This window comes from Poromitra crassiceps, assembly GCF_964638095.1.
Source record: "Poromitra crassiceps genome assembly, chromosome: 12".
In the NCBI taxonomy this organism is placed as follows: domain Eukaryota; kingdom Metazoa; phylum Chordata; class Actinopteri; order Beryciformes; family Melamphaidae; genus Poromitra; species Poromitra crassiceps.
In genome coordinates, this window is record NC_139632.1 from 40,306,562 (window position 1) to 40,320,996 (window position 14,435).

The 14,435-nt window shown below is 44.8% G+C and overlaps 1 protein-coding gene across 1 annotated transcript in view; it reads right to left on the bottom strand.

Moving 5' to 3' along the window:
- eps15l1a (epidermal growth factor receptor pathway substrate 15-like 1a) overlaps window positions 1-12,087 on the bottom strand; it is a gene marked incomplete at both ends in the record, with an annotated part of 60,058 nt that extends 47,971 nt beyond the window's left edge. Inside the window, 15 exons of the mRNA XM_083647392.1 lie at window positions 359-444; window positions 1,828-1,848; window positions 2,689-2,751; window positions 2,905-3,061; window positions 4,090-4,247; window positions 4,543-4,785; window positions 4,952-5,011; window positions 6,028-6,153; window positions 7,302-7,370; window positions 7,696-7,791; window positions 8,602-8,649; window positions 10,374-10,463; window positions 10,770-10,811; window positions 11,915-11,987; window positions 12,077-12,087. Of these exons, the coding sequence (XP_083503518.1) occupies window positions 359-444; window positions 1,828-1,848; window positions 2,689-2,751; window positions 2,905-3,061; window positions 4,090-4,247; window positions 4,543-4,785; window positions 4,952-5,011; window positions 6,028-6,153; window positions 7,302-7,370; window positions 7,696-7,791; window positions 8,602-8,649; window positions 10,374-10,463; window positions 10,770-10,811; window positions 11,915-11,987; window positions 12,077-12,087 (1,343 nt within the window). The remainder of the gene's footprint in view (window positions 1-358; window positions 445-1,827; window positions 1,849-2,688; window positions 2,752-2,904; window positions 3,062-4,089; window positions 4,248-4,542; window positions 4,786-4,951; window positions 5,012-6,027; window positions 6,154-7,301; window positions 7,371-7,695; window positions 7,792-8,601; window positions 8,650-10,373; window positions 10,464-10,769; window positions 10,812-11,914; window positions 11,988-12,076) is intronic.
- Window positions 12,088-14,435: the final 2,348 nt, after the last annotated feature.

The following is a 14,435-nucleotide window of genomic DNA, read 5'->3' on the forward strand; positions in this document are numbered from 1 at the left end:
CGGCTGCTTCTGGGAAGCGGGTCGGGGTCGTAATCGGCCTCGGCTGGGTCTACTGGGCGAGGGTGTATGATGTTGACAGACCCGAAACACCCCACGACCCCAGTTAACATCACTGATGACGCGTCCCAGCGCATGCAGTAGTATGTATACTTGAACCGGTCCGAGTGAAATGTTCTGTGGTCTCTCCTGTTTCTAAATATAGCTGAACCGTTTGGTTTGAACAAGTACAACTACGGTATATTTTTTTTTAAGCATTTTACTAAATGTCTCTGGGGGGAAAAAATGGCGGATGAAAATCTCTGGTACGCATGCTGAAGCAGGAAGTGACGTTGACTTTGGCCGTCTACTTGGTCGTTACCTCTGCAGCTGGGCGATCTCCTGGCTGATGTCATCCAACTCCTTGACGCCGGTGAACTCTCCCGAACCCACTGAACTGGAGCTGTCCTGTGGAGAGCGAGAGACACGGATGGACAGACAGCGAGAAGGAGAGGAAGACAAACGAAAGAGACAGGGACAGTCAATCTCATTTGATGATGTGGGGCGAGTGAGATGATGAGAGGACAGCGATCACACGAAGCTACAGCGGGCAGAAAGGAAGGAGAGAGAGAGAGAGAGAGAAAAAGGGCAAAGAGAGGACAGGAGAGAAACTATTGGTCGGTGTCAGGGGGCACCACCACAGAGGATTGGAGGGACGGGTGGAGGGGGGGTGGGGGGGCTTGGGTCAGGCACCTGCGTCTGGGGGAGGGTCACCACCACTGCCACAACTGTTCAAAGGAAAGGTGCAGGATGCTGTAGAAGCCTGTGGTATGGATTCATAAGCAGGGATGGGTATCGTTTCATATTTTTCGATACCGGTGCAATACTTCTAAAACGATACTTAAAACGATACTTCTAAAACGGTACCGGTGCCTGAAATGAGGCTGTAAAGAGGATTTCAAACAATAATTTTATGTGTTATGTCCTAGAATGTTAGTGAAGGTGCGTGCAGCGCCCGTTTCGGAGCACTGGAGGGCGGATATTTCACTCAGCCGCTTGGGCATGGCACCTAAATGAGGCACCTAAATCTGGGTGGCAATTCGGTACCGGTAGTATTGGTTGTAAAAGTACCAGTACCATATTGGTACCTTGTTTCGGTACCAACCCTATTCATAAGCAGGCTTCCTCTTGGAACATTGAAAAAGGCCAGCAGTCTAGAATGTCCTTTTAGAGTTTAGTGGTGAAGGACAAGCAGCAGAAACAACAAACACGTTTCAGCTCACAGCCTTCATCAGCGTTGTTGCGACGCCCATTTCTTTACAACAGCGTGGCAAACAAATGCTAATTAGCCTATTTCACTTCCCACCCAATTCACCCATTTTTGTGTCTAAAAGGCAGGAAGTAAAGACGGGTGCAAGGCAAGCAAGACATTAATTAGGGCTCTGCTACTGGAACACCTAAATGGTGTTGGAAGTTGGGTGCCCTCATTAATGTCTTGCTTGCACCTGTGTTACTTCCTGTCTTTTAGACACAAAATGGGTGAATTTGGGCGGGAAGCGAAATAGGCGAATAGAAGGCCGCCTGCAACCACTTTCTTAAAAAAAGAAAAAAGAAAAAGAGTGACTTGATAGAACTGGCTTCCAAACATCTTGAACCTTCCGAAGAACTGACCTACACACAGCTGTACCTACACACAGCTTTACCTACACACAGCTGTACCTACACACAGTTGTACCTACACACAGCTGTACCTACACACAGCTGTACCTACACACAGCTGTACCTACACACAGCTGTACCTACACACAGCTGTACCTACACACAGCTGTACCTACACACAGCTGTACCTACCCACAGCCTGAACATTAAAGCCTGGGAGAGTAGAGAGAGAGACACGTCAGCAGCAAAGAGTTAGGGGCAAAAAGAAAAACGAGAGTGAGCAGTGAGTGTCTGGTCAAATCAAGCTGTTACGGTGGAGGATAGTACTTTTTCAATGGCTGCCCTTGCCACTACCTGGGGTTTATTTCCCACCCAAATACTCTCAGAACCTCACAAAACTCACCAGCTGTGCGAGGAGGAGGGAGAGATTCCTAGTTTTCCTTCTAGCGTTAACAGAAAGAACAGCTGTCTCACGCTCTTCAAAGCAGAGGCAAGAGGGTACAAAACGCTGACACATTCTACATTCTACAGTTTTGCCAGCTACACTTAGCTAACTAAAAACAACACGTAGGAAAAGCGCAAATATCAGCCATAATCCATGTCAGGCAGGGTTATGACTTGTGACCAAAAATTCCTACCTTTTGCATAGATATACTACTGTATATTTGCAGTATTTTTACCCAGAAAAGACAATGCCCACAGATGTTGAAGATAGTACTCTGAATAGACAAATAGCTCTTATTCAAATTGAGAGGGAGATTGCAGGTCTGGAGTTAAACGTTCACAATAATACAAGCTTACATTAAGTGAATACTTAAAAAACAGATTATTTGCGGGATTTTTTTTTTTTTTTTTTTTTACAAGTGCTGTAAATTGAGTAGTAGTGCACAGGTTGAGTTGACTGACACTTCACCGACTACCTGACTTGGCCGGGGGGGAAAAAGTGTGTGCAAAACAAAGATGCAGAAGATGCAGACAAAGCACATCTTTATGACTTTGCATTGACACGCAAAGAGCTTCAGGAAGGAGAGAAGAAGAGGTGCCGACTCTCACCCGTCTCATCTCGGACAGAGCAGCCATCTCTGATCCCACTGGGGTCATGTAGCCCGACAAGCTCTGCACAAACACAAAAGATAACGTGATATAACAAGTACAACATTACGGTCAAATGCTTTCATGCAGGCGCTGTTTTCATGTGTGCACTGTGTGTGTGTGTGTGTGTGTGTGTGTGTGTGTGTGTGCCTGTGTGTGTGTTTTTGCGTGACCTACCGGCACGGGGGTGCTCCTCTCAGAGGGGGGGATCATGTCAGCGCTGAGGGTCTGCGGGGGGTCGGTGCCCTTGCTGACTTTCTGCTGGATGAAGTGCATGGCCAGGGCAAACTGCTCCCGCGACAGCTTCCCTATCTGTCTGGTGTCTGCCAGAGCCCTGCAGGGGGAGAGCGCACGCATACTAGGGCTGTGAATCTTCACTGGCCTCACGATTCGATTCGATTACGATTCAGAGGGCTACGATTCGATTCGATAACGATTATCATCTCGATGTATCTTAAATCGATGCATCACTTTTTTCCCCGAATACATGATTTTTTTTCTCACTTTCTTTTTTCTCACTGTGTGGCTACTTTTAAAATAAAAGTGCATTTAGAATTGCATTGTATTATGATCCATAATTAAAATAAACAACTGCATGTACTTCCATTATATTTTATTATAGTATTTTTTATTTTTATTTTTATTTTATAATCGATTTTTGACATTTGTGAATCGATGCAGAATCGTGCAGGTCCGCATCGCGATGCATCTTATAATCGATTATTACACACACAAACACACAGCAAATATACACACACACACACAGCAAATACACACACAGTGACCGTTTGACTGAAGCACACCAACCGCACTGTCAGGCCTGGGACACACCAGAAGCGTCTCCGAAGCAGCGCCTCACAGAAGTGTCGAGCAGGAGGCTTGCCATTCACACCAGAACCGCTCTGTTCTCCGCGCCGGTCACAACTTGTACCGACTTCATGCCCGGCTGCACGCGGCCGCTCTCGGCTCGCGTCAACAATAGACCCGATGCCGATAAACTCTCTCGCTGCAGGAGGCGAGACGCGTCGCGAGGCGAGGCGCCGGAGTGATCGCTCCCCCCTGTTAACAAGGACGCCAAAATGAAACGGCCTCCGCCAGGCGAGGCTTCCATGTCGGATAGGCTTCTGGTGTGACCCAGCCGTCAGACAGGACAAGGCTGGGAATAATGAGAGCCGAGGGAGACAGATGCAGTCACCAACTGAAGCAGTCAGAGAGACAGCGAGCCTGTCAATCTGTCAAGACACCTGACATACTACGGTAGGTGCCTGTGTTTTCCAACAGAGAGAGACTTAACGACCGTATTTGCCTGTGTTTTCCGAACAGAGAGTGCAAGCTGAAAACACAAGCTGAAGTCGACCGTACCATATGTGGGCCAGGAGGTTCTGAGGAAGTCCGGAGTGCATGAAGATGTCCTTGACTTCCAGTCCGCTCACAAAGCCGTCCATGTCGGCGTCCGTCTTCAGGAAGATGTCGTCATAGCGACCGCGTTCCGACACCGGGACCACCCAGTTCACCGAATGCTGAGACAAGAGAGAGGGGGGGGAGAACACGAGAGAGAGAGAGAGAGAGAGAGAGAGAGAGAGAGAGAGAGAGAGAGAGAGATTACTTTTTCAATCCAGAGCCAATTCTGCAAAAACCTGATCTGTTTCAGATTTCAGGTTCAAAAATAAAAACAATATCTGTACGTTTTGCCATTTTGGTATTAAAATACACAGTGCCACAGTGGAAATTAAAATGATAATAAAATCAGGTGGCCTAATTTGTCCCCTTTGTCGTGTAATAATCCATATCAATAATGCATAATGCTTCATGTACCTGTTGGGACTTGAGCGTGTGTTTGGGCGACAGGCTCCCGGCGCTGTTGAGTGAGTTCATGCTGCCGTGGGAGGGGGTGGAGCGCAGAGAGTCTTTGGGCGGGGGCGGGCTGGCCGGCAGGCCGGGCGGCCCCCCGGGCAGAGAGCACACACTCTTCTTCCTCTTGGACAGCGGGATGAGCGAGGAGGGAAGGAGGGCAGGGACCGCCTCCTTCTCCAGGGCCCGGTACACCAGGTGCATGGCCTGGGTAGGGGTGGGAGGGAGGAGATCCTGGTTTCCATGGGCATTTACGGGTCGCTAAAAACAGGTACGCTGGCTGCTTGCGTTTTGCAATGAGATTCACAAATAATGATGGGGGGGGGGGGGGGTGAATAAATATGAGAATGATGCATGTAATAACAACACTCACCACCGCAAACTCGTCTCTGTCCAGATGTCCATCTTTATCTATGTCACTGAGGTCCCAAACCTACGGGTGAGAAACAAAGAATTATGTTAAGAATACAAATATTTTCTCCGGCGCACACCAGGATAGGAAAGGTGGACACTTTATTTTGTTACATAAAAAAAAAGAAACAAGGAGAACACAAAATAATGATGTTGTTGTTGTTGTAGCAGAGTGTCATTGTTGCTGCTTTGTATTTACGGAGAACAACTTTCGGTAAACAGACTGAGTATTAGGGCTGTGGCGATTCACTTATCTCCCGATTCGATACTATCACGATTCTTGGGTGCCGATTCGATTTATATTGCTATTCTTAAGTATTGCAATTCTACGATTATTGCGATTCGATATTACGATTTATTGAGATTTTTGTTTATTTTTTTCTTTTCTTTTTTCAGTTTGTTTGCTTTTTTACACTAGATTAGAACATGGGAAAAGTTGAATCATACACTAGAGACTGTATATTATATATCATGAGTAGGGCTGGGCGATATAGTTAAAAACAGGGGCGGACTGGGATCATAATTCAGGCCGGGCATTAGATACCAAGCAGGCCAGGCCGATATGGGCCGACGCGCGTGAAATTTGGGCCGTTTGAAGCCCAATTTGGGCCGTTTGAAGCCAGATTTGGGCCGTTTGAAGTCCAATTTTACAATGAGATGCACCCACTTTAACCCTGAAGTGTAATTATTACTTCAGACTAACTAATAAAGTACGGTAATAAAACCACTAGTAAACCAGTAGGCGGCGCCTGGCCTGCTGTTCAGTGAGTGGCCTGACTGCAAGCACCAAATCTTTTTTTTTTTTGCGATTATCGATTCTGGAATAAAAGATCGATTCAAAAAATTGTGACATTAAAAATCGCGATACTTAGGTGAATCGATTCCCCCCCCCACCCCTACTGAGTATGCATGTGCAAAGAAATGTGCTTATGATATGATGTGCTCGCCCAGGTGATTCTTTTCAGTACTTTACTCTGAGACCTTGAAGCCAACAATGTACAAATTATTTTAAGGAATTTAAAAAACGATGATCATTACCTTCCCAAGGATGTCCAGAGGTAGCTTGGAGTTGATGAGGACTGGTTTGACCTTTTCTCCTGACAGCAGTCCGTTGACTGGAGACAGGCTTTCAAATATCCCATCAAATTTACTCTTTTCCTCAGGCTAGAAAGAAACACACAAAACCAGTGATCGAAAAGCCCTCATCTGCAACTGTGGCATTGAGTTCTCTGCTCCGCTGGCATTCTCTCTCTTTTGCCTGAGTGGATTGAAGTCATTTGATAAGGTCAATGATTGCATAGGGACGGTATCTAACCAATGAAGTGAGACTTGTATTTGGTTATACTGTAAAAGTAAAAGACTTTGAATGCACAAATCAAATCTCCTGTTACTAGGGATGGGACTATTTATAAAAAGGAATGAAAATAGAAACGAACTGTGATATTAGCTCCATTTTATTCTGCTGTAGTAATCGCAAATGTGATGGCTTAGTTGCCCATTCACAATTTCATAAGCGCTCCATCCAAATCATATTATTGTCACTTTGTAATTCAATTTTTTATGTTATGTTGTTTACATTCTAGCAAGGCAATACCCTCGCTGGCTCCGAAATGAACAGCATTCTGTACAGTCACACATAGAGACAGTCCGCATGTCTGGGAATGGGAACGCCCACAAAATGTTAAACAGCTGGCGCGCGAGTGGGGTAAAACCGCCGATATCTCATGGGCTGACTCACCAAAAGACAGTGCTGCGGCTCTAAACTACAGGTTTGGGGGTTCTAGAGCAGAACACAAGACGTCTGCTCAGATGTGCGTTTACTGCGGTGGTTAAATACCCGATCGTGTCCGCCTGGGCTGGGCTATCAGCTAAATTCTAACTTTGCTGAATGGATAGAATGGGGGTTTTTACCCCACCTTGACCACGCCCCCAGCCAGGCTGAGCCAGCTAACCAGCGTCTATTGTGGGCGTTCCTAGAGCCTGTATGGGCGTTCCCAGACGTGTGGACTGTCTCTCTAGGACTTTGGAGATTGAGTGATACTCCCCTTTAACTCTCTGGATGAATGTAAAACATTTCTAAGTGTGACAGACAGTGCTTATTCTACTACATGTGCATGTTTGTGTGTGTGTGTGTGTGTGTGTGTGTGTGCGCGTGTGTGCATGCGCACGCGTGTGTGTGTGTGTGTGTGTGTGTGTGTGTGTGTGTGTGTGTGTGTGTGTGTGTGTGTGTGTGTGCGCGCGTGTGTGTGCGTGCGCGTGTGTGTGTGTGTGTGTGCGCGTGTGTGCATGCGCGCGCGTGTACTTCCGCTCACCCTGACAGCCCAGTGTGGCTCGCCGGAGGCGGAAACTGTGCTGCTTAGAGACGGACTGCTGGTGTCCTTCTACAAACAAAGAGACAAGCATGGCTGTCAGAACTTCTCAGAAGACTAACGTCTCTCCAGTCCGCTGGATTCACTGGAGCCTTTTCTTCTCTCAAGCTGACAGACTGAACCTTTGCTACAAAGACCTACAGTGTGCGCTACAAAGACCTACAGTGTGCCATAGCGTGCGCGTCGAGAAAAGGATGTAGAGACGGCTTGTTTACATTGGTAATGAGTAGAAAATGCCTGCAGTGATGTCTGCCGTGGATTCCACGTACAGATCTAACTACACCTTTAAGTTTCTATGGACAAACATAAATATGTGGATTATATGAACCATACTTACAAACTTTGGGGGAGGGACTGTGAGGTTGAAGCTGGACAGACTGACCTCCTGTCCGCTCTGAGCGCAGGCCACCAGCCGCAGAGCTACATAAAACCCCTGAGAGAGAGAGAGAGAGAGAGAGAGAGAGAGAGAGAGAGAGAGAGAGAGAGAGAGAGAGAGAGAGAGAGAGAGAGAGAGAGAGAGAGGACCAGAGTCAGTGTCGCTCACCAAGCCTCTCTAATTCTGCGTTCCATTTGCCTCTGAACCCTGGGATTGTGTCATTCCCAGCTGGGAATGATATCACACCCGAGTTGACCGCGTTCCAGTGAAACAGGAGGAAAATCAGCCAGGGCTAGCTCTACCAGGTTAGCCATTGTTAGCAATAACGGTTGATAACGACACATTAAGCAGTACTTTGCAGATACAAACTCCGCAGCAACATTGTGCACAGACGGAAGTTAGCGAGTACTGTGTGGACAACTGATTTAATGAGACACAAATAAGACAGAAGTGCTAATAAATTGTGTAAATAGTGTATTACTACAGTTTTCACTACTGTTGCTGCGCCTGCAGGAGCTGCCATCTTGGAATTTAAGGTCGAGGTTGGTGAGGTTCCCCCCGACTTTCGAAGTAGGAAATCCCAGTTTAGGTGACGTCACAGGGGGGCGTAAGAACTGGGAAATTACGAGTACCTAGTGCAAATGGAACACAGCACTTTTCCCCCTCACTGAGATAATTAACATGTACGTACGTACGCACATACGTGCGCGCGCGCACGCACGCACGCACACACACACACACACACACACACACACACACACACACACACACACACACACACACACACACACACACACACACACACACAGAGTAACTCAGCTAATTTGTCATACTCTGGTTAAGCTCAGGGAGTGATCTATTCCCTACCTGTTTGTCCAGATAGCCTTTGCCATCGGGGTCTGCCAAATCCCAGATCTGAAACACAAACAACAGGATTAGCAAGCACTGTATGACAACATACAAGCACTGTATGACAACATACAAGCACTGTATGACAATGACATGGCTGCGATTGTGATGCAGCCGGGTAGAGACCGAGTGGCTAGATAATCAACTGGTGGACCTGGTTCAAGCCTGACCACTTCCAGTATTGTCTTTGCCTTGATTGCGTTGAACAGTTTCCAATATCCTAATGCGGATTTCAGAACACCAAAACCACATCAGACCTGCTGCACTCATGATGTCAGCAGGCAGGTAAGCCTCTTAAAACACACACACACACACACACACACACACACACGGAAAATCCTGCAGGCAAAAGTAATACAGTGAAAATGCCTGTTTCCAATTACGCTAATAGAACAGAGAGTGCAGCCAAGACGGGAGAAGCATGTCGTCATCGCTTCCCAGCAGAGAGACACCATATAGACCGGTAAGACCGCCATCCTTTCGCTTTCCTGTCATATTCCTCTGGGAGTATCTCCGCGTGTCTCTGAGTAAGAAGTCATGTTACTGCCTTTGCTAATGGAGCATCCACCCATTTCCTGTCCGTCAATATTTATTGTTTTACAGTGTCTTTATCAAATTCACAGACAGACAATTGTCCAAGTCACTCTATATTCATTCTCCTTTTTCTGCTTCTTTACCAAGTGAGGGAGAGAAAGTGTGTGTGGATCCTCAATGGTCTACCAATAAACTGTTTGCTCCCCCATACATACAATCACAATAACAGAAAGTACATTTCCTCCATTACTACTTCTGTGTCACAAACAAGAAATGTGATTGAAAGATTTGACAGTTAGTGTAAAAGGGATGCAATTAGGGATGCACGATATATCGGCAATCATATCGGTATCGGCCAGTATCGGCCGATTTTTTAACATATCGGTCATATCGGTATCGGTCAGATGTTGCAATGTTAATATCGGTTATCATTATCAGCCAAATTCTTCACATTGATATGAAATAATGCAGTAAATCTATGATTTATGGGCTTTTCCAAAGGCTTTGCAAATAAAGAAATGCATAACTTTTTCAAATTCAGTGTTAACATGTGTTTTTCAGTATGTACAAAATGTGATGATCATAAAAATGTGGTTTTATACAGATCATATCGACATCGGTAAATATCGGTTATCGGCCATAACAGCAATGTTAATATCGGTTATCGGCATCGGCCAAAATTTTCATATCGGTGCATCCCTAGATGCAATGCATCTGGTGTCCCTAGTTCTCTTTTTCCCCCTCGTGTAGCGTTTCAGAACGCATCCTCTGTGTGTGAAGCCCTGTGGGAGTGTAGTCAGTGTACCAGCGATTAAGGGCCAAACGTTGCGCACTCCCCAACATGACACCATGCACTGAAAGTGACGGCACTTCCTCTATAGATTCCACGCCAAAACCAAAATCACAGCTGAAATGACACTTTGATTCGCACAGGATTAGAAGTTTCAGCGGCCCCCTTCTTTCAAAAATACAGGGGGTCATTTGTGCAGGTTTACTTCACAAATTACACAGATATGGCAGATTTGCACAGGCTTAAAGTCACTGTCAGTCTCCCTAATTATTACAAATCCATGGGATTTGGGGCTGGAAACATCATGGCAGACTAATACAGATGGGCGACCATTTCTTTGGTAGCCTTCAGTCAGCCCGCTAAACAGAAAGCATACAGTACAGTCCAGCTTTTAGCCAGTATTCACCTTTCCCAATGTGATGTCAGGGAGTCCAGACTTCTTTAAGAACAAGGCAGCTTCTGTCGGTCCTACTCTCCCTGTATTCCCAGGATCCACCTTGAAACACACACGTACACACACACGCGCACACGCACGCACGCACGCGCACGCACACGCACACACACACACACACACACACACACACACACACAGTCTGAAGTACACCGTGGCATCTTTACAGCTCTTGTTTTTCCCTTCATACTGAACTCTCCTCTCAAAACAAGGTAGGGTAAATAAGCAGAGTTGACATAACTGCTTTCATAAAACTGTGATATAGCCCAGGTTACATCACATGTACTATGCTGTTATTACAGCTTCTTGTACAGTGTAGAAACAACATGCTTTCCATTACCACCAACTTACCTGTCTGTAAAAGTTCTCATATACAGGGTTCCCACTTGACAACTATGGGGGAGAGAGGGCTGTTATTAGACAAGATATCAACCCCTTCCAATCCACACAAGCATGTTTCCTTCAGTGACTAGCTGATGATAACATGTGGAAACCACTACTAGCAGTGTTTTCAGCATTTCCCCAGCTATTCTGATTGATCCTGCCACAGCCAAACTTACCAGCTGAAATATTAACTCCAGATGTGGCCTCATTCATTGCATCTCTGACCAGTGAGATTTTCATGAAAGAGCCTCACCAACAGTAGTAGTTTGGATCAATAAAACAGCCATCAAACAGCCAATATCTTGTTACATTAGTGCAATGAAGGGCTATCTCCCTCAACTATATAGCTAGTATCAGTTCAGTAACAGATAAAAGCACTTAAAGGGACCGTACTGGCAATAGCTTGTGATCGTTGTGGTTGCGTTAAAACCTCGCCAATAGCAGGCAAACACGCTTTTGATACATGCTTGTAACCAGCTCACAACAGCATCATTCATCAAAGCTCAGCCCGGGTTAAGTTGAGGTTAGCCTGGCTGTAACGTTAGCTCAGCCAGGGTTAGTTGAGTTTAGCCTGGTTGTAACGTTAGCTCAGCACAGGTTAGTTGAGGACGTTAGCCTGGCTGTAACGTTATTAGCCTGCTATCTCACAGACGCCCCTCTGTGCGCCTGCATCCTCACCACACTGCTTGTTATCAAAGCTAGGCCAGCTAAGGTTAGCTATCTTAAAAGCATCTAACGTTGCCCACTTTCTCATGCTTTGTCAAATGTGCGTGCACGAGCCAGCCCGTGCCTACGTTGTACAATGTGTATATTATATTGAAATTCGTAAATAGAAAATGGCCTGAATGCTATGCTGGAGGCAAATAGCAACAATTTATCAGACAACAGCTAATGCTAACCTAAAACGCTAACCAGCCCCGCTATCTAACGGGAATACATGAATAAGGCCTCGTCTGACCAGCTGACTGTCTCTAGCTGCATTTCAAAGGGAGCGGATATCATGCTGAAAATTAAATTAAAACGCAATGTCATGAATGACAGACAGTGTGTCATGCTACGACTTCACATTGCCTAAAGTTAAAAGTGTATTGTAGAAAAAGCTGCATCTTTACCTGGGTGAGAGCTGCCATCTTCCCTGTTGCTGCGGGAACGCACACACCCTCTCTCTCCAAGGTAACACTCCCCCTAGCGGACAAATTCAGGTCTCACACTGTCATCTGTCTGGTCCACTGTTTTGTTTGATCAAACAACAATGGGCTTCTTCATCTGTGGACCTGGCTGTCATGGCGCTAAATTAGAAAATATTACCGGGTGGAATGTATTTGTTGAGGCCGTGCGTGGGGACCATGGACATCTCGGTTATGGCACCAGCGTGAAGTGAGCAGGAATTTCTGAGCATGAATTTGACTTCCGGTCAGGATTTTTCATTCAAACTAAATATATATATATATATATATATATATATATATATATATATATATATATATATATATATATATATATATATATATATATATATACTGTATACTGTATATATAGCTATTGGCTATATATATCTAACTCAATCGTTGCAAATCAAACTCAGTATATACATGTAGGTGCATACTCCATCTGTCATAGGAAAATGCTCTTTCAGTCAGATGTGTGTAAATTTGATTGTTGTGGTTGTTGTGGACATTTCTGTCCACAACATTTCAGACCACTATCAGACCACTCTCAGACCATTCTCAGACCACTGAAAGGCCATTGAAATGAACCAATTTCAAAAAGTATATTAAAAATCCAAAATCAATCGTTGCATGCATGCATCCATGCATTTGCATAATGGGTCACCTATAGCTTGATGATATTTTCTCTTGATGTCTTCCAAGAGACCATAATCAGGTGAGAGGTACTGTCTATTGACCAGCGTGAGCTGGAGTTTTCTGCACACACCCTGTGCTTAAAACAAGGTAAATACAGTTTTAATAAGGTTTCCCATTAAATAAAGAAGTATACTGTGAATCGACCATCAGTGGTTCCCAACCATAGGGTCACGACCTTAAGTGGGGTCGCCTGGGATTCAAATAGGGTCAGAATTCTGAGATTAAAGTCAGAATTCCGAGTTACTGTCAGAATTTTGAGTAAAAAGTCAGTTTTGAGATTAAAGTCAGAATTATCAGATTAAAGTCAAAATTCTGCGAGGAAAAAGAAGCATACTATGTGACATCCCTGATGATAATTTATAGATGGTGTAGCCTACCAGAATTTGAATGTCTCGGGTCCCTAGATTTTTGTGACGTCAAAGTAGGGTCACAAGCCAAAAAAGGTTGGGAATCCCTGATATAAGCCACTTAATTTTTTTTTTACACTTGCCCAAATTTAGCTATTTGTGTATAAAGCATTTCAAGAAATAACACACCGTCTCCTTTGTATTTGTTCTGCTGCTCTATTTTCATTCAAACATTAAACTAGAGGTTCATCTTAGTGTTCTTATGTCTGTCGTTACGTTGGGTCTCATAGTTAGATTTCTACTTTTCTATAATTCTACCGAACTTTATCATGCTTTTACTTTGAAGGCTAAATCACTAAACCGGAAGTGAGATTCCTGCTGGACCTGAGAAACTTCCTGCACTTGACGCTGATTACTTTAGAGCAGTCCTAAAACAACAAGCTGTTGGCTGAGTTCCTCATGTGCAGGGAGTTTGACCCTTTTTGGTTCATATAGGCAGATCATTAATGTGACATCACTTCAGCATGAATACGTTGTCTTTCAATTAGGCTATTTCTCTCTGCGTAGTTTAGATTTAGGAGAAGGAAATGTTCTTCTGTTGCATACTGGTCAATTCAGGTTTGCTCACTGCTGTCACTTCAATTTCACATTATAGCCTACTGTAGCCTATTACTTACGTCTGTCTAAAGATAGGCTAGTACCACACACTCTGTATTCACCAGCTTTATTCCTCTCCTCAGTCCAGACTAGTAAACCCTTTTTGAATAACACATCAAAGTCAGCTCAAGTTTTCTCATGGCATCAAAGTTGTAGGGACATGTGTGTGTGTGTGTGTGTGTGCGCGCGCGTGTGCGTGTGTGTGGGTGTAGATGGGTGAAAGTGTCCTTGTGTATGTATGGAGAGAGTGAGGTGAGAATGACCAGTTTTATCTTTGTACCTGTAGTTTGTTTTTTGAGCAAGCAAAATTGCCTGCAAAACATGAGAAAATGTTGCAAGCTGCGGAAAAATACTAAAAACTAAAATTGTGAAGCCTTAAGTCCAAAAAGTCTGGAGGAAAAAAATATTTTTGTAAAAAGTGTCTGGGGGGGGCCAAAAATAGCACTTTTTTGCAGTTTATAATGGTTCTTAATGGAAAAATGACTCAGCCATTTTTGGTCCCTAGCATGTTATGAGTGCAATTTGTATTTTCCCGGGGCCAGAAATGACTGTAGGTACTCAAGTGTGCAAATCCTTGATATAAGCCCCAACACCCCCCCCCCCCCCCCCCAGCCAAGTTTCATAGCATTTATGGACATTTATAACACATTTATAACAATGCGAACAAACCTACCTAGCCAACAATGGCCTAACCCATCATGAGGGTACTACCTCCACACCAACCAATAGCCTACAACACATTCAGTGTTAGCCTACTTGACAGT